At 44.7% G+C, this 20584-nt stretch overlaps 1 protein-coding gene across 6 annotated transcripts in view; it reads left to right on the top strand.

Annotated features, from left to right (window-relative positions):
- The window catches only part of GRIN2B (glutamate ionotropic receptor NMDA type subunit 2B), a 258958-nt gene that overhangs the window by 158064 nt on the left and 80310 nt on the right, over positions 1-20584 (top strand). For all 6 annotated transcript variants that reach the window (XM_065045215.1, XM_065045208.1, XM_065045224.1 and 3 more), the window contains one exon: positions 4345-4459. In XM_065045215.1, coding sequence (XP_064901287.1) covers positions 4345-4459 — 115 coding nt within the window. The remainder of the gene's footprint in view (positions 1-4344; positions 4460-20584) is intronic.

The following is a 20584-nucleotide window of genomic DNA, read 5'->3' as shown; positions in this document are numbered from 1 at the left end:
ATACCCCTGGGTATTTAATGCTGTCTCTAGGGGAAAGAAAAAGGCTATTTCACCATGCAGATTCTGTGAGGTAAAGGCCTTTCACTGCCTTCACCTCACTGCTGTTACACTTGGCCTCAAGTGTTTCATGTTACAGTGCGTTTCCAAAGAGGCTGATGGTTGTTTGCCTCCCCGTTCCCTTATACTGCATCACACTCCACCTGTCTTTTACCCTGCAAATCCTCTCTGGCAGAGGTATTCCATAGCCTTTTTTTCCCCACCCTCCACCTACATCTTGTTTTTCCCTCGTGTGCTGGACTGTTGAGATGACTCCTCAATGCTGACGGTGGAGAGGCTGTTTTATTTATGTGGCCTGTCTTACCCAGGGAAGCGGTCGATGTTAGGATAATCATGCCATTTCAGACAGACTGCTTGTCTCATTGGAATGTAACAAGCACTGACAGGGCACAAGCGAGTGCGTATGTGTGTGGGCACATGTGTGAGGCAGGGAGTGCAGTGCGATGGACTGAACCGAGGTAGTTCTCCAAATTTACCCACCCAGTCAGAAGGTTCAGGAGGATCTGATTCCCAGCAAGGCACTGGAGAACAAAAGTAGGGGTGGTTAGTGCTGATTTCAAACACATCTTCTTCAGAGCTGTCTCTGCGGCAGAAAAAATTCACTTAGCACCCTCCACTTCTCCCCTCAGGTCCCCTCCACCTGCCACATTTGCTTCTCCAGGCTTTCTCCATCACTAGATGAAACCATTTAAAATGTCATCATCTCTCTGCTGGTCCTAAATCGGCCATCTGACGTGGTTTTAATGCTCTATTTCCTATGCCAACCAGTCTTTGAAATACTCTCCATTAGCTTTCAGGGCTGACAGCCTCACATCTAGGGCAGGGGTTGTTACTTAATGGTCAGAGCACAGGATGGGGAGTTGGGTCCTCCTGAGTCTGGTTTGCTTTGCGTCCAAGGATGTGTCTCTTTCTTCTTTGTTCCTGCCTGCTTGTCTGTACCATGAGGCTTACAATGTCAGCCTGTTTCCACAGTGTCGTCTGTGTTTTGCTCTCACGTGGCTGAGTTTGGGCATTGCAGACTTTGCATCTTCACCAGGCTGGGGAAGGGCTTGACCCTTCCATGCTTCCATCGAGCGGCTCCAAAAATGCCCATATAAGCAAAATTCTTTGCTGAAAGATGTTTCTAGCAAATTAAATTAAATTGCCCGTGTCTGCCCACCCACACCCCTTTTCTCTTTCTCTCTCCATCTTGGAGTCCAAAACATCCAGAGAATGATGGATTACACCATTTATAGGCAGTTTCATCTTGGGTTACCTCACCTGCGTGCACCACCTGCTGCCCTCACACTGTGTCCTTGTTGCAGCTGATGGCTCAGTGCAGGCATACCAGGGAGTCACCCAGCCCTCTGGTTGCCCATTTGGGGACTGGAATCTTTCTAGGTTGTAGGGAGGAAACAAATCCCTTTGGCCAGGGCAGGCAGCAGTAGTGCTGGAATTGCAGGGCAGCGCTGCTACCGAAGGGGGTGGACTTTTGCTGTGGTAGCAGTGATGGAGGGGAGAGCGACTCGAGTGTGGCTGCCCTGAGGCACGCTGCTGAGTTGGCCTGTCAGGGAGTCCTTCAAACCCTGATGCTTTGTCATGCAGGCGTCCCCTTGCTCAGTGCACCCGAGCAAGCCCCACAGCTCACTATGTGTGCTGCTTCCACCTGTGGAGGTGATGGGACCCAGCAAGCCGCAGAAGTGCAGGGAAAGCTGGGAGTAAGCCGCTGCTTCTGCGCTCCTCCTGAAAACTTCTGTAAACATGTTGCTAATGGGCTTGAGAGAAGAGCCTCTGAAGAGTTATTGTACCGAATTTGGAGACTAATTTCAGTCATTAAGGTGCAAAGGAAGGGATTTTAGTGCCACTTTAAGTGTAAATATCAAGGCAGCTCCAAGGATTTGAGTCGGTGATGATCCCTCCTTGATTATTATTAGTGGTTCTAATCTTTCTAGTGGAAAATGAACAGAAATGACACCCTCTTGTGTCATATCTGTTGCTGATTTCTGTGAACTCTTCTAGTCAGGCTATGCAAGGGAGATTCCCATAATGGCATCATCCTTAGGTGGGAGGGGAGAGAGGGCTGAGAACTGCTTAATATTGCTGTTCGTTTAATTAGATACTGGCACTGCTTTCTAACTACTGACATATAAAGCTGCAACTCCCTTCAGGCTAGCGGCATCCTCATCTTCTTGGAGCCTTGCTTTGTCTTCTCTCTGATGGCCAGGGCAGAGAAGTCATGAAATGGGTGTAGCTGTAATCTTGGTACACTGGAAGGTCTTTTCTACCACCAGAACCTTACATAGGTCTGGTAGGCTGCATATACCTAGTGATGGTCTGTGCTTGGCATTTCTCAGGACCAAAGCAATGCAAATGGCCGGGAAAGAAGTGCCAGAAAAAGGGCATGTGTGATCCTGACATGGCATGTTTTACACCATTACAAACAATCATGTGGCTAAGATTTTCTATGTGGCTGATGTTTTTGAGTTCTCTCAGTGTTTGGGTGCTGAATGGGTCCAGCTTTTGGAAAATAACAAATTTTCCCTTTGAAAATCATCCTGTTGCAAATGTTACATGCTGGGCTCCCTTATGGCCATGTTTCCTACACTGTGTGTGTCCCCTGAAGGTCACAATGTGGAACAAGTATGGAAGTTCCTTTATAAGTAAACATAATTGCTGATTGCACTAGGTAATGGAGAATTAGTGGATGAGTTTGGTTGATTAATGGAGTTAGGACAAAAAGTTTGGGAAAAGTAATAAGTTAAAATCATGACCTGCTTTTATATTTTTTTGAAGAAGTTTCCCTGTTACCAATGTTTCCATTAAATTAGCAGGGAGTTCTTTGTGTGCAGGTAGTGGGAAAGTGTGAACTCACTGAAATAAGAGATTTTTTTTTTCACTTTTTTTTTTTCTTGAAATTGGCTCAAATCGAGTTCAGAAGGGACAACATGAAGCTGAATATCAGAAAATGTTTCCTGTTGTCATGGTGTAATAGAGCAGAAGAACCTCTCATGTCTGTAATAGAAATGTTGCATGTGTAATTTATAGGAAAACCAAGCAAAGCACAGGAGGGCAGAGTCCCGGGGCTAGGCCTGCAGGCAGCTTGGTCACCTCTGCCTCCCACAATGACGTGATGCTACTGGTGCCAGAGCAGGAGTATAAAGACAAAATCTACTTCATGCAACAGGACTGTGAATTGAAGTGAAATATATGAACAGGGGAAACTGTCAGAGTGCCACGGAGATGTCATATAAGCCACTGAACTGTGAAATGTGTATTTGCCTCCTCCTCTTCCCCACAGTGTCATTCTGGACGGTCTGACAGTTAAGAAAACAATAGACCTGATTCTCATTTACAGCAACACCATTTTAACATGCTCTCACGATGCAGCATGGCCTTGAAATGAGTGTAGCTGTAATCTCGGTCCACTTAAAGGTCTTCCCCACTGCCACAGCTGAGTGAAGAGGCCTTAGGATAAATAAGATTGAAGCCCAGACTGTTTAATAGTCCATTTGTACAGCTGACATGAGATGCCCCAGAGGGGGGTGCCTAGCGCAGAAGTGACGGGCCTTTCCAGACAAAGAGAATCACTGATGTTGGCTGCGGGGGTTTACAGGGCTGATCACCCTTTAGTTTGATCTTGCTGGGTACAAGGCATGACTCTGTCCCTAGGGAAAAGGACTTTCACGGGGCTATCTCAATATCCACTGTCCCTGTTCCTAAGCTGCTTCAGATGATTGCTTTGGGCCCTGCAAGGTGTGCTGCCTCTGATAGCGATGGAGCTTCTCACAAATGTGCTGTTCCTCATTCTGCTCTCTGCAGCTTCACTTATTGTTGCCTTGATGTTTGGGCTGGGAAGAGGCTGTCTCCACTGCTTCACCTGTAGGCCATTGTTGTCCTCAAATGGCATGTGAAATCCCCTTTGGAGAGTGAGCAAAGTGTAGGCTGAGGAGCATGTTTACACGGCTAATTGCTATGGATCCCTCTGCCCTTTGCGGTAAGGGGAAATCAAGGACTGTAGGCACATGTGTGTGCATGTGACTTACAGGTGTACTTTCAGGAATTCATTAAGAGACAACATAGGACATTGCTTCCCTATCCCAGTCATGAAACAGGGGCAATTGCCTTGCCTAATTGTCTCAGTTCCTGGAGTAATTGTCCTGTTTCTCCCATCCTCTTCCTCTTAGCTTTTCCATTGTTTGCACTGTGCTCCTACTGTCCAGGTGTAAGCTGCAGAGGGAAGACAGGCTCTTGTTTTGTGTTCATTTGCCCAGCACTAACTTTCAACTTGCTCTTTTCTCTCTCCTGCAGGTACCTGATCAATGTCACCTTTGAAGGCAGGAATTTGTCGTTCAGCGAAGACGGATACCAGATGCATCCCAAGCTGGTGATCATCCTTCTGACCAAGGAGAGGAAGTGGGAGAGGGTAGGACATGTTTGCTACTTCTCAAACTGCATCAGGGAGGAGGATGGAGAAAAGCTATAGGAGAGTAACTCCCCGCACAGCTTTTTGTACTTCTTACCAAGGCCTGACAATGTCCTCCTTGCATCCTGGACCACTGGTATCTCCAATATCCAGGCTGCTGTCTTCTCTGTGCAGGATGCCATTATATTCTTCCATTAACATGCATAAAAAATTCATCAACTTCCCTTCTGTAACCTCCGAACATAAGTTTTCCTGCCTTTCAGAGAGGAGACTTCCTCTGAGCCATGGGTTTCAATGGCACAGAAAATATTTCTCTGCATGGCTTGGAGGCCGTGAAGTTCTGTATGCTAAATGACTGTGATTGAGCTACAGCCACATTCAGTAATATATGCCAGTGTTAACTGTGTTTGATATATCTGGACAGTGTCATTTGCAATGGCATAGTGCATTAAGTAGGATGTGTACGTGAGATCATAACAAGTTGTTCAGAGATCCAAATGTGCATATTTCTGAATAATTTGCATGTAACCCAGAGCACCATTTTAGAAATGGTGTGGATTTCTGTGTTAGTGCAAAGCTTTGGTTCATTTCACCTCCCACATGAGTCAGTGGTCCAGGCTCAGAACATGCACTTCCAAAGGGTAGGAATTAAAGTAGAGGAGGTAGTTCGAGAGCTAAGAAAATAAGATATAAAAAGTGATGGGGCTGAGAAGTCAGAGTGAAAGCAAGGAGAACACTCAATAGGTATGAAGCAGAGCTTATTCTGGATGTGATCACATGAATGGCTTAGAAAAATGCCCCTTTGCCTCACCAGGCACAGAAAGCCTTCTCTCCTCTCTGCTTATTCTCTGCGTGGACTTGCAAGTGGCCTGCATGGCCAAAGACAGGAAGAAATTCACGGGGAAATGAGAATGAAATAGGAAGCTGTCAGGAGAAGGGCATTCAGAAGAGGGCTGGAGGAACAACTTTTGAAGGAGAAAGGAGAGCCGTTGCCTTAGTGCCTGACAGGCACTTAGGTCTCCCAGTATTGCAGGAGTTTGGGGAGATGATGAAAGGCCCCAGCTTGTGCCTGGTTTCCAGGAAGACCTGTCTACCTCATGGTCTTGGAACTGCAGACCAGAAGAGAGTGTATAGTCTGGGAGAGTCAGCAGAGATCTCAGTGGGAGAGGAGTATGAGGAAGTGTGGCATGGCATCAGCACATGTGAACAACTCTTGGACATGTTTGGAGGCAAGCTGACTGGATATTGCACTGGGGGTGGGCAGGCAAGGCTCAGGCTGCAGAGACCTCGTGTCAGGCTCTGTCCATCACACACCTTCACTAAAGTCCACCAGGCAAAGTCCAGGAGGATTTATTCCTAGCTGGCACCAGGTTCTCACAGAGGAAAACTCAATCATCAGAGCAGGAAAATGAGACAGTAGCAGTATGAATCCTGCTAGAGATTATGAGCAGGGCTGCCTGTGAGGAATCTGTTGTTGGAATGCTTTGCAGGCACTGGGGGTGCACAACTAAATGCAGACCTGTTTTTATCCTGCTTGTCACATGCTTTACCCTATTGCATCCTCAGTAAGGGCTTGGAGGCTTCTGTGGGTGGTAAAAGGGGTTGTTAGGTCTCTGAGTTGAACCAGACAATTAGTGGAAGGGATGCTACTGAGCTGGAGTGTTGGGGTTAGACCTGGGACCTGCCTGAGCCTTGCTGTCTGTGGGGACTACTTCGTTTCCATTAAATCAGAACAGTTCTTCATTACATAGGAGCTGGGACTGCATTGAAATGAGACTATGATGAACTACGATACTAGTGGTATGAGAAGCCCACAGTGCTTCCTAAACACAAATGTTTTACCTCAAAGTGGGTGTCTCACTCAGTGGGAAGATTGGATTATTATAATCAAACTCTGAGCTGTTTGAATTTTACACTGTCAGGTTCTTCCTGGAAAATGCAGAAGTCATCTCCAACATGCTCTGATCACAGACAAATACCTTTATTCCTGAAGCCTCATACTCTTTTTCTTAATTTTCTCCATTCAATGGAAATGCAAACATTAAGATATAAGGGTGAAGCAGAGCTCTTTGTGGTGAAGATCATAATTGTGTTTTGTGCTTGCAGAGAGTCAGGTAGAGTGCTGTTCCCCAACAGCAGCTCCCAGGCAATGCCACAATTTAAGCCATAAATTATTCATATATTATTAGCACACAATCCCAATACCTTTGTAAGTGCATTGCTTTGCAGTGTAAAATCATCCAAACTCTCAATAATTTTTGCTAAAATAGCAAGGTACTTTGTCCTGGCAACTTCTAGGCAATAAATAGAAGAAACTGCGCAAAGCGCAGGAGAATTTCGAAGTCAAACACTCAGGCGGTAGGAGATGAGAGATGAAAGACTGCATGGGAAACTCTGATTCAGTCCATTTGTATGTGTTGACTATAGCTCAGTCTTTAATTACATCGCTGCACACTTTTATCCATGATCAGATGCTGTGCCTGGAAGGAATATCAAGAGGTCATTTAGTCCCTCCCTGTGCCCAAGGGAGGGATCAACTAGACTGAAATTATTCCTGACAGATGTTTGTCTCACCTGTTCTGAGAGTCCTTCGATGCTATAAACTCTGTAAAACCTGGAGGCAATCTCTTCCATGGCTTTTTCTCCTTAATCTAGAAAGTTTTTCCATTGTCTAACCTAGATATCCCTGAGTGCAGTTTAAGCCCATTACTACTTGGTATCTCCCTAATGGACATAGAGAATTGTTTTTTCTCCTCCTGTTTTTATCTTCCCTATGTGTGTTTGAAGGCTTCCATCACGTTGCCTTCCAGTCGTCTCTGCTGTAGATTAAACAAGAATTTGTTCAGTCTCTCCTGGTAGGTCACATTTTCTAGTCTTCTGATAATTTTTCTTAGTCTCCTCTGGATTTAGTGACACCATTTGCTGCTCCGTACAGCTTGGTCAAGTTGATTCTTGAAAGATGGCAAATCGATTGTGAGGAGTACGTCTCATGGGGTATATATATATTAAGAAATGTTTTAAAACAGGTGTGCAGCCTTCCATTTTCTGAACAGCAAAGATTCAGACAATGACTGAACTGTTTCCAGATTTCAGGTCTGTGAACTTTTTTGAGATTTTGATTTTTCATCCCAACTTGAGAAGAGATTTCTTCAAGTTGTTGCCAGTTATTTCAGCACAGGAATTTATTTTCCAGAAGAGCTACAGCTGTCTCCAGACTCTGATGATGATAAATCTCCTCCTGCATCCTTCAGACAGCCAGAAGCCTCCTAGGGCTGACAATCATGGAAGAGCATGTAGAGCAGCCACTGTCTGGAAAGGGGAAACAGTCCAAGCTCTTCTGCTCTTGTAGCCTTGAGTAACTATTCCTCTTGTGATAAGCAAGTATGCCGCATTTCATTCACTTCTCTGTTCTGTGCTCCTTAGGGGAAGAAGGCTGCATGCCTTCCCTCAGTACCTTTTAATTAGCTAGTTAGTAGAGCTCTTTGCTTCACTGGCAAGACAGCCTAGGTGTGTTTTGGGTGCCTAGATGTCCCTGTTGTATTTATCATAGAGAGGCAGGTATGCAGATGGAGGTGGTGAAGAAGGTCCACCGTTATGCCCCATGAAGGACCCTGCCACTATGCAGTGATGAGCTTGGTCCAGAGGTCTTGCAAGGTGGGCCAGGGGGTTGGTCCTACACTAGGTTTTGTGTCTGGGTTGTGATGTTTGGTGTTGCAAGAGTTTTCACCCAGACTTTTTCTTTATTGATTGCTCTTCTCCTCTGCTCACCTATAATGCCACATAACATGAGGACTTCTTTCTGGGTTTGTGATCCCTTTATGAGAGGTGGCAAGTGCTGCTTTCCAGCTCTTTCTCGTATCCACCTTGCCTGCTGAGGCAGAGCCCAGCAGTCCTGTCCCACTATCTCTCATCTCCTTCTGTCTGCTGCCACACTTTCCCCCAATGAACCTGGGGATGACATAAATGTTACAATCTCTGAAGCCCTCTTTGGCATTCTTTTTAATTTCTTTGGTTTCTAGTGAATTTTGCATCACTTCTGTAACAAGGTTGTTCTCAGCCTCTCCTTTTTGCTGATGCTTCTCTACCTCTTCCTTTAGGTCTGTCACTGGGGATTCACAGCACTTTTCCATGTGGTTCATGACAGCAACCTCTCATGCTGCCCCACAGAGCCCTTTGACTATAGGCTCCCTGGGGTATCGCTTACCACACACGCTCCAGTAACTCTTGCTCCCGGCTGGACAAGCAAAGCCTCAGGTGATGGGTTTGGTCAGGGTGCTACTACAAGACATCCTAAAGGGAGACAGATGGGAAACTTATGCTGAAAAATTAATTCTCCCTGCTGCATGTGTTTATCATCTGCCCCTATCAACCCTCACCCCCCTCAGCAGATAGAAGGTTTGCCTGCTGCTGCTCCTATAATTATCAGTATTTGACTTTCGAACTCTTGAAAAATCAATTAGCAGCATCTGTTCTGCCTCCTCTAGCCATTGGTGTGGCTGTGATTACAAACTCACGACAGGCTGCTCATAACCTGCTCTCCTGCACCAGGAAAGCTACATTTATACAGTCCTAAAAAAGCTACATTTATACAGTCCTAAAAATTACATTTGGCTCTTTGAAAGCAACTGCAAAGCTGATGAGGCCCCTGGTGAAAATGAGTTTGACACTCCTGCCACCATTGCACTCATTCGTCCTCCCTGGGAGTGGGGCCATTTGTTGTGACATGCTGTCAGCTGCCTCAGTGACTGTTGACTTCCAATGCTCCCAAGTGCTGAAATAGGGTCAAAAATGATCCCACTACTCTCTGCCACATGGGCTTTCCAGAGATGTGTTCAACCTGGATCACAGTCCACATCAGGTGAGTTAGTGAATTTATGTGATACTGTCCCCTGCTTGGTACAGGGCAGTGTCATGCCCATTCCTGCTTGGGAGAGGTTCCCTCAGGATGTGGGAAAGAGCTACAGACAGGAAAGAAGGATTTAGAAAAGGAAAACGTAAAAAAAAAGAGGAAGGGGAATGAGATAAGTTTTTGGACATCTAAATCAATTTTGAAAAAGGGACATTATGGTCAGTTCCCTTTTGTATTCACAGTAAGCAGAAAGAAGAAGAAATCTTGCTAAATTTTCAAGCAGAAAGATTTTAGTTAGATATGTAGGGAACTGTCTAATTGTTAGCATGGTGAGGCTCATTTGCTGGTGAGGCTCATTTGCTGGAGGACACATAGAAAAATACCCAACAGCGCTGGGTCTAAATCTGTCTTGTCCTGCCTCAGAGCTGGTGGATTCAGCAAGTGATCTTCTTGTGGCTTTCTGCAAGCCCCCATTTCTGTGATAAGACGAACAACATGAACCTGAAGAGTGGCTCACAAGAGACCACTTATTTGATAGGAAAGAAAAACTGGGTTATGGACAAGCTGACGAGCAAAACCTTCAAGCCTGATCCAGTGAGGCTGGATCTGCAGGCTTCTACCAGGTATCTTTTGTATGAGCAGGCAGTTGGCACATGAAGGCTATCGTGGATGGCTGCAAACAAAAGCCCTTATGGAGGCACTTGTCACCTCTTTCAGTCTTCAGCTTTGGAGGGCTGATGAACACTACAGAGACACTGAAGAGGCTGTAGCTTTTGATAGCGATGCAGCCTTCAGGCCTGGTCTCAAGTCTTCTTGTGCATTAAAATAAACATTCACTGTCATTTTTTTGTGTGCTTCAATATCCCAGTGGCAGAAATAACAGAGGAGGGGAGAAGAGGACTGAAAACGCTAACAGTATTCTAACAGTATTCTTGGCTTTCTGTAAGGGTCTGTGTGTGACTGGGCAGTCCATGAAGAACCAATATGTATCATGTACTTGTTATGTTTTCCAGCAGAAGGAGGAATTTAGATTTATTTAGTTATTTAATTTTCTGAAAAAGGCTTTTTAAAAATATGAGAGGAACAAGAATGTAGCATTGTGAGGTGAAACCTGCAGCTGTACAAATCCAAGCATCTTCTCTGAAGGCCCTCCCCTGCTGTTGGAAAGATGACTAGATCATTTAAGACAGTTTCCTCCCTGTGTTTTCTGGTGCCCACCTGAGCAAGTCTTTCTGATCACTTACACATGCATGCACAGGTATGCTTTCCTCCCTGGGGTGGAAGTTATTTGTTTTGGTCAGGTTTTGCACTGTGTGAGGAGCTTTGGTACCTTGACAACATGTCCAGGGACTTCAGAAAGAAAATGTTTTTTTATCTCACCGACTCCTTTTATGGTGAGACAAGATTGGATTGTTTTTGCCAATCAGTCTTGTTTTGCTAATTTCCCTGAGTACATGGGGATTTATGAGTCATTGTCCCTGAGGAGAAATGGCATAGGAGTTTGTTTAAACCTACTCAGAGTTAGCAACTGATTCTGTTCCCATAGAACCAGTTTTCAGAAGGATGCAGCTTCACTTAGGGCAGATGAACTGTTCTGGATTTAAGCACATATGGCTGAAATTAGAATGGGAGTCTGTAAATGCATTTCCCCTCTTATTTGTAAAGTGTTCTTTCTGGACATTTCTCTAAGAGACTGCAATTTCCTGAATCCCTTGCTTCTCATTAGACGGCAGACTTGCATCAAAGAATACATATTTTATGGATACACCGCTCCCAAAAGAGTGTCCCTTAGATACCTGATCTAGGTCACATCTGATGGCTTTCTTGATGACCCTGATTCAGTCAGACAACCAGATGGCTTTCTTTGTGCACCTATGCTGCATCCACTGTCAGGATTTGGCCTGGCTTCTCACAGTTGTCAAGGGTGTAACTATGTATTTGTGGCTAATTATGGCCATGTTAATCTTACACTGACTCCTAAGGAGAAGGGCAGATGCAAGTGCCACACAAAACTTTCCTTATCAGGCGATAAATGGAATAATCTTTCTGAAAAAGCCTCCTATGTAAATCTTGTGGACATGCTGATCAAACGGTATCTTTGCTGACTGATCATAACAGAACATTAGATTAGATTACTGCATCCTGCAATAATTAGCTAGTCCATCTCTTTGACCAAAGAGAACACTAGCTCGGTATCTCCTCCTAACCACCGTCTATTATGTCAGTATAGACCATTTGCTCTCTTTGCATCTTGCTAAAGTGGTTCCTGACTGTTGTTTGCTTGAATTTTGGAGTGTATTTGTATGATTCATGAGCCTGCAGAAAAATATACTGGCTCTTCTCCACCAGGCCCTACTCCTTGGCTACCGGAGGGAGTTCTTACATTGAAACAATGACAGCTTCTTGGAGAAACCTTGTCCTCTAATGTGAATCAGATATTGTAAAATCTGGAGATCTTTATTAAGCCCAGGCCATAGTTAGAATGCCACTTACTATTTCTGTGCTGGTGTAGCTGATGAGGGTGATAGCAGCCATTTGACCTTTACTGGGGTTGCCAACCTGACTCCTTGGACAGGGCAACCCTGAGGACTGTGTCCAGTGTACTAATGTCATAACGCCATCCAGCCACGAGAGAAGACTGCTCTTGCCTTTGTTGCATTCTGGATGAGAGCTGTAGTCTAGGGCTTTCTTCCAGCTGATTTGCCCATATCATGCAGGGAGGGGGGTCAGTATTCCCCCTTGCCACACCTACCTTCCATCACCTCTTGTGCATCATAATTGCTGTCCTCAGCACCCACTTATGGACTTGGGACACTGCTCTGCAGGGAGCTGTGTGAATGCTAATCAGAAAGGTGGCTCCTACCCCAACGTGGTTGCACTTTAATTAGAAGACAAAAGGCAGCAGATGGGTACAGATGGACCAACGGGGGAGTACAAGGGAACAATCAGACAACATTAGTCAGCATGGTAGGCAGCAGGCTTTACACACCAACTGCCTAACTCTTGTGAAGGCTTTGATAGGCAGCGGAGAATTATAACCAGCTTTGTGCAAGCTTATGAGGTCCTCATCAAGAGTGTGATAGGCAGATGGGAAAAAGCAGTAAAGGTGCTCTTGCGTGCTTGGAAAGCTGCGGCTGAGAAGGTGCAACAATTCAAAAATACCTAGTGCTGCTGGAAAATTCCCAGTCTTCTTAACATCCACAGGGATAATCCTAACTTTACAGAGAACCGAAAAAATCTATGGTAAGGCTATGTCTTCCAATTCAGCACAACTTCTCAGTGCAGACCTGGTGAGCTACTGCCAAAGCCACATTGCTTCTGGTTGAAAACCCTCCTCCTTGCCACCAGCTTGGAGGCTTCTGTCACATGTCAGATGTTGCTGTGTACCTGTGTCCCTTCCACTGTGAGCATTTCATTGATTGTGGGGATGTGTTATCCCAGCATGTCAACAATGAACATCCATATCTTAATTCAGGTGGGAGCTGAGCTGCTGCGGGATATTCCTATCGTAACGCAGTGTCAAGGATCCATCCTATCATCCATGATCAGTCCACAACATCCTCAAAAAAACGTGAAGGTTTTTTTTTTTGTTAGAAATGAAAGAAAGAAACATAGCTGTTGTTTTGTAGTTTTTTGACAAATGAAAACAAATTCATATTTATTTTTGAGTCCACACAAAAAGTTTTTCTGACTTGAAGAAAAAGGTCAGGTCATTTAAATGCAGTAGACCAGTTTTGATAGAATAATGTCATGTGAAAATGAAATTTTCTAAAGCTTTCATTCTGTGCATCGCCATTTTTAAGCAAAGCATGTCATGTGAAAAGTCTAAGTGAAATATGATGACATTCTAAGAATCTCTCCCTTCTGCTCTCTTCAGGCCAAAACTCTTCTCTAATTTCAGTCTGAAATGACTTCTTCCTCAAACTCCCACTTAAGAGTGAACTATTTATTAGCCCAACAGTAATTGCTCTAGCTGTACTCCAGTCAGGAGTGACAGGGGCAGGTTGTGTGTCCTACAACACCAGGCAGATACACAACACAGCAAACTTCACTTTCACCTGCTTTGTCCCCAGCCACATACTGGAAGTCACTTCAGGGGGTCTGTACCAGCCAGAAACCACAGAGATTTCCCCAGTGCCATTGGAAGAGGCAGTTTATTTCCCTTTACTTTTGGTGGCCAGACTATGCAATGAAAAGACAGCTGAGGAAAGCGGGGGAATTTTGGCAGCTTTAAGATTTGAAATTAGTGAAGAGATGAGGGCAGAGAGGAAGCAACCAGCCATAGAATCATTTTGGTTGGAGTAGACCCTTAAAATCATCGAGTCCAACCATAACCTAAATCTAGCACTAAACCATGTCCCTAAGAGCCTCATTTGTATGTCTTTTTAACCCCTCAAGGGATGGTGACTCATCCACTTCCCTGGGCAGCCTGTTCCAGTGCTTCATAACCCTTTAAGGGAATAAATTTTTCCTAATATCCAACCTGAACATTCCCTGGCACAACTTGAGGACCTTTCTTCTTGTCCTATCACTTGCTACTTGGGAGAAGAGAACAACCCCCTCCGTGCTACAGCCTCCTTTCGGGTAGCTGTAGACAGTGATAAAGTCTCCCCTCAGCCTCCTTTTCTCCAGGCTGAACAGCCCCAGTTCCCTCAGCTGCTCCGCATAAGACTCCAAACTGGGTCTGGAGAAAGTGGTAGCATAGCTTCTGCTGTAGGAGGCTCACAGCGAGTGAGTGTGCCCCCAGTACCTGAGGGTCTCTTTTCATCTGTTCAGTTGCGTTTGCTTGAGACTCCGTCTCATATTGATGATGTCTTTGCTTGGCCTGTGAACTCTTTCCTTTTTCTATATTTACATTTCCTGAATGTTATTAACTGGAGGCTCTGTTTTCCTTCCATGGGGCTTGGGAAAATGGAGGTACTGCTGTGTCCTCATCTGTGCATTCACAGGAACCTACATTTTTCTTTCGTTTCCCTTTTTCTTCTGTTTTGTTTTTATTTCTCTTCCTCCTCTTCCCGTTTTTTTTATCTCCTAGAGCTTTGCCAGTTTGCTTTTCCTGGAGTAGAAGTCTGTCCACATTTGCTTCTGAATGCATTTGAAATACATTTTTCTTCATATAAAATTGCTCAGACTTTTTTTCAGTAAGGAACAGCTTGTTTGTTGTGTCTTGGGCTTGGTTTCCTGTCCTCTGGTGCTGGCTCTGGCCAGTGTTTCTGTGCTTGGTTCTCACACGCTCCTTGCTTTGGGTTTGAATCCTGATTGTGCGTGGTTGACTTGGCTTGATGCTGGCCTGCATCTTAGCAGTGTTTTTTATTAAACCAGGACAGTCTTTTCCCCTGTGGTTTTCTCCGCACTGTTATGTATTAACTTCTCTGCTGCTTTTCAAAGGTTTCTCAGTGTTAAAACTGTGGTTATCACTGGAGCTGCTGTGTGCTTGAGTTACTCTCGCTGCTCATGAACTCTGGCATGCATTTAGTGTCATCGATTTGAGCGTACAATATGTTCAGCGTCGTTTGTTTTCCCTTTGCCTGAACTGTGTTTTCCCCGAGTCTGTAATTTTTCAGACTGCCTTCGGTAACGTTAGATCCCAGCACTCACTCTTTGTGCCTCGTAGTGCTATCTGAGTTTCTGCCACTATCCTTTGGCCTTTCTTCCTTGTGAAAGGCTTTGGCATTTACTGACTTGGGTTTATTTCTGAAATATGCTGGGGATTGTACTGTCTTCTGCTGAGTCAGCGTTTTCCCAGGCTTATTTAATTTCCTTCTCCCGGGCTAGCTGCATTCTGCAACGTCTACCACCATGCCAAGCCTGGAAGATTGTTTGACAGCCTTTTTCTTGTTCCTGTTTAAGCTTTTGACTTGGTCTGTATTTTGTGTGATAGTTTCTGGTACTTGTTTCCCTAAGGTTTGTTTCCTCGGTTCCTGTACATGATAATGACTTACATTTCTACTGTTCCTTTCTTCGAGAAGGATCCTAAGCACTTTGCAATATTAACATACAGGCAACATTTCACTATGAATAATGTTCAGCTACTTGTGCAGTGGAATGGGGTTAGGCTGTTTAATGACACAAAACAGCATTGCACAACCATGTAGGGTAAGAAAGTCTCAAATGGAAGGAGGTGAGAAATTTTTAATTGAACTGTGGCCAATTTTGTCTCCAAAACAATTTTGGGGGAAAATTACGTGGATCATTAAAGACCAGGAATGATAAGGTCTGTGTCCTTCTAGAAAGATGATAATGCCCAAGTCTCAGAAATATGGTGGGACAAACAAATGAGTCTGCAAAAAGCATGCTTCAGGATCAACAAAAATATCAATTATTTTTGGTCAGATATGGAGGATTTATTTTGGAAGTTTTATTGCTGTAAATCAAAACTGACATTGTGCTGTTTTCACGTAGACTCACAAAAGCCTTTAGATACCATGCACAGAGGTGACGTGGAGGAGGAAACGGCAGCGTCTTCCCCCAGATCCCAGAGCCTCGTTAGCCAGACAGTGAGGACAAATTCTTCAGCAATTGGAAAATTGCATTCAAATCCCTCCTGCCTGACTCAGAAAGGAGATTCGAACTGTGGTCTCTTTCCCCTCTCAGAAGAGAGATCTAGTCCTTGGGACTGGGATTGTTTTTTCTTTTTTAGCTGAAACACCTTTGCATGCTCAAAGTGTGTTTGCAGATGTTTGTTTGGATCCAAATTTCCATCACTTTTATTAATCATGTCTGATAAAGAACATGATTTTTGTGTGTGTGTTGAATGGATGAGTCTGATTAGTGGAAAATTCAAAAAAGCAAACAAACCTGGGTTTAGGTTGAAGCAATACTTTTTGTTGTTGTTGTTGTTGTTTTTCTGTATTGTTCAGATCTTTACTTGCAAAAATCATTTTTTTTACAGCTTAATCAGAACACTATTTTGATCAATGTTGGAGCATGCAGGGCCAGCCCTTTTGAGACTGAGGAAACTGTGCAGCAGGGCAGCTCACCACCTGCCACATAACATGGGTGCACACTGCAATGTGCTGAGGACTTGTCAGTTGGTATAGCTTGTACTGGTAAATTGTCCCCTGAAGGCTAATATGTACTGCAGATGCTTTTGTTTTCCCAGTAGATCCACACTGGTATTATGTAGTCCTGTGTTTTTTGACAAGAAATGGTGTTTGCTGATAAATCAGCTTATATTGGGTGCAGTGCTGGACAGCAGAGGTATGCTGCAAGTTTTCCAGTCTAAGCAGTGTCAAACTCACCTGGACACATTCCTGTGTAACATCATCTGGGTGTTCCTGCTCCGGCAGGGGGATTGGACTAGATGATCTTTCGAGGTCCCTTCCAATCCCTAACATTCTGTGATTCTGTGATTCGGCAGTCTTGCCATCCAAGCGGGGAGATCTGGCAATAATGGAAATAGTCCCTTCTTCTGCAGTCTGCTGCCTGAGATCAGCTCCTGCACACTGAGTTTAACTGTTTGCTTGAAGCGTCATCTGGGTGCTTCAACAATTCAGGATTGCTCAGGTCACTTCTTTCAGGCCAGCGCTTTACTTTTGTTCTTTTTTAGAAGTGGGAGCTATTTGCTTTCCTTCTTAGATGTGTGCTCATTTTCACTGAGGCCAGAGTTCTTTGTACCGCTGCATTTAATTATGTTTGCTTTGTAAATACTGCTGGGATTACGGCAGCATCTCATTTCTGTAGCTTTTCTGCCTCTGACAAGGGCTACCTGTGGACAACTGCTTTCTTTGAGCTGCTCCTGTGCATAGATCATCCTGCATTTGTAGTTTCTACCAGCTTCATGCCTTGTCCCTTTTCTTACAGATGGCTGCTATTTGAGATCTCAGCTTTCAGGATGGCTGAGGAACAGACCCATTGAGAGATATGTGTGTGTCTGTATTTGAACAGTTGTTCTCATCCGTGCTCCATCCCCCGTGTTTGGTCCCAGAATAAGTCCTCTGTGTGTGTATATTTTCCTGTTCATTGCCCAGACACCTTGCTTCATCCTGGGATTAATAGAGACACTGTCTTACAAATAAAGATTAAAAGAGTACAGTCTAGTGAAATCTGCACTATGGACTTTCTCCATTAAGAAGTCCCCTGTCTCAAATAAACACTCTGAAGTATTCCCAGGGTTTACTGTACAGTGTTTCCTGAACTTTAGTTAAAACCTGCTTTCTCTGAGTAGCCTGTGTCTTACTGGACCCTTGCCTGGTTGCTGAGGATAGATTTTTCCAAAGTATGTGTTTTTGCCAGATAGGGAGTATGATAATTTTCTGCAAGTGTTTGAAGGGAGTAATCAATAAGGAAAGAAAGGACTTCTTTAGGACAATTAAAATGAGTGTAATTAAAGAGCAATATGGAGGCCCGAGGTAGAGCAAAAGTGCATTTAGATTGAGTATCAGGGATCAGTAGGTTCTTTTAGAAGATGCAAACCAGTTGTCTGATGAACGTGCTGGGAGCCTGGTTGCTGTGACTGTTGACTGTGGGGCAGGACAGACCAACTGGGGGGGATGTGGAGCGGAACTGACCAGAGAGCCATCCACCGAAATTCTATTTTCCTTGCTCTATGTCTGACTGTGTGTTGCTCTGGAGGGTGAGCAGCACAGCACCCCCGGGAGAAATCCTCCCTCTCCCAGATACTTTCTCCCATCTGCCCTGTCTGCTCTCCTACGAGCAGGAGCATGGAAGAAGTTTCAGTTGCCTTCTGCTTGAGGGGAGGGGTCCCAGTTTGTGCTGTGACAGTGGGAGGGGGCTGAGAAGCTCCCCATACCCTGAGGAGCCCAGCGGGTCTCTGTGCTGCCCGCCCTGTGCCTGTGCGGGTGGAATTTTCCAGGAGCGTCCCCCTCCGCCATCACCATCGCTTTGTAAACTCCAAGAAACGCAACTCATGAAAATGCATTCTTAGCACACAGCTGACATGGTCAACATCTGGTTTCCAAAGAGAGTGCTGTGAGAGATTTGAAATTGCTGCACTGTGGAAAAAATGACTTGAGGTAATTATAGATACCTAACAATACTATTTAATTTCTTCTGCCATGTCTTTCCTACATAGTGTATCTGGTAATGCTTCAGAGAGCTGAATAATTCTGACAGAGAGCAGTGAGAGGGGTAGGTAAGGGAGAAAAAAAGTAACCCGTGATTTCAGTTAGGATCTGAAATGAAGGAAATTTGAGTGGACGATTGGAGGTTTCAAGTCCTGCTCCAGAAAGGGGGACCTTTACCTTTTTTATGCATTGACCATGAGAGGAGGAGGAGGGAAGCTGAGGAAGACAGGACCTCCAAGCACAGACTCACAGGACAGGGGGAGCTCAGCACAAAGCCTCACTGGCAGCTGGGGTGCTTCTTGGCCCCACTTCTGCTGAGCAGGCTCAGAGCTCAAAACCACAGGGAAAAGAGAGGCAAAATTGATAAGGTTGGGCCTGTGACCCGTGTCTAGACTGACTGCCCTAGGAGGCAATTTGTAGTAGCTAAAAGTCAGACCCCTGCTCAAAAGCACCTTTCCTTCCTCTGACACAGAGGGAACCTGTGAAGACCAACCTCAGCAGGCTCAAGTGGGGACAAGCCTGGGTCACAGCAAGGTCTCTTCTCTGCTTCAGAAGTGCTGTCGTGCTGTTGGCACCGTAGTCCAGAGGTCCTGTGTAGGCTGTGTGTGTCCACAGCCAAGACTCCTCCTGGCAGCACAGAACCAGCTAGAGTGATGACCTGTCCCCCATGAAGTGAGGACATTCCCTGGGGACCACTGCAGTGGAGACGGCACTGCAGGGGGGCCTTAAGAAGATGCTCAAGGGCCAAGCATGAGGATGCATTAGTGGGTCAAAACATGATTTAGGATAAAGCCCTCAGAGACTAAGTGGCACATGTGAAGGGGCACAGTGAGAACCACAACAGCAGAACTGGGGAGCAGTGGGCAAAAATAGAATTTGGGGACATCAGATGTCAGTTCTAGTGTCAGGGTGGAGGCATCCAGGAACGGGAGCCTTGGGGACTATTGAACCTTTCTGCAGAGGCCAACAGCGAGAAGGATGTTACAGGGGGTTGTGGCCAGGGTTGCAGTGGGTGGACAAGGGTGCAAGGTGAAGATGAAGCCCATGTCTCAAGCCCCTGAGATGTTGTGTGCTGCCTTTCTGTCCTTGTGCCCCTTGTGCCATATCCCACCTCACTTGCCAGTTCCAAGACAATTACAGCTGTGAAGTGATACAGATATCACTGTGAAGTGATACAAATACAGAAGTGAAGCGAGAGGCAGTGGAGGTTTTATAAAAGGATGATGGAAGGTCAGCAAGAGACTTCAAGCTGAGGACTTGTCAATTGGTATAGCTTGTACTGGTAAATTGTCCCCTGAAGGCAAGCTCTTACTATCATTTAATTTAGAGAAATGCACCAAAAGGGATATAATGAAGATATTTGTATTATGAAAGTGTGACTGTTATCCTGGAAGAAGCACTGGTTAAGACTCAGTTTTCTACCATGCTCATGAGTGTTTGTCTCAGTGATATGTAATCTGAAGAGCTGTTGATGCTGAATGTGTTACAATAGTTAAATGTAGGCCTTGAGAAAGAGGCCTACATATGCAAATGTATCTATTTGAGTGACTCTGCCCAAAAGCAGCTTGTATTGAGATAACTTGCAGAAAAACCTCTGAAAAGTTTTTTGGTGGAAAATTATTACTTCAGTTAAAATACATTTTTCATATGAGGCACTTGTTTTCCTTGAGACACTGCAACTTTTCGTGAGAAGGTTGTGAAGTTTGAAAAGAGATACTCCAGGGCCTCTTCTTGCTACAAACTGGTACAAATTGATTTTGGTTTTTTGTTCTCAAATTTTTGAATACTATTTTGAAATTTTCAGCAAAAGAAGCAATGTCAGGCACCTCCTCTCATTTATATTCAAATGGATATTTCTGTGTGTTTCAGGAAGCCAGAAACACGAACCAGATGATTCTGGTATTAAAAAAAGAACATGCTCTTAGCCAGCGTACCTCCTTCAGAGGAAATTACCATCTCTGCTCCAGAAGGTTCTGTAATGATAAATGCAAAGCTGTGCAGATGCTGAGGGAATAACTGAACCTTGATCTCTGAGGGAAGAGCTAGGGATGGATAACAGTTCAAGGTCAAGATCCTGAAGCTGTGATCTGTTCCCTATTGAGGGCTTGTGAAGTGTGTGGTGAGCATGGGTACAGCTGTGTGGCAGAAAAAATGCAGAAATTATTGGAACAAGGTATAAAAATCATTGATAAATATTTAGACAGCATCACTACTTTGGGAGATGATTTCTAAAAATTCAACCAAAAAAGA

This window comes from Columba livia, chromosome 1 (assembly GCF_036013475.1).
Source record: "Columba livia isolate bColLiv1 breed racing homer chromosome 1, bColLiv1.pat.W.v2, whole genome shotgun sequence".
Classification (NCBI taxonomy): Eukaryota; Metazoa; Chordata; class Aves; order Columbiformes; family Columbidae; genus Columba; species Columba livia.
This window is presented reverse-complemented; position numbering and strand designations above follow the sequence as displayed.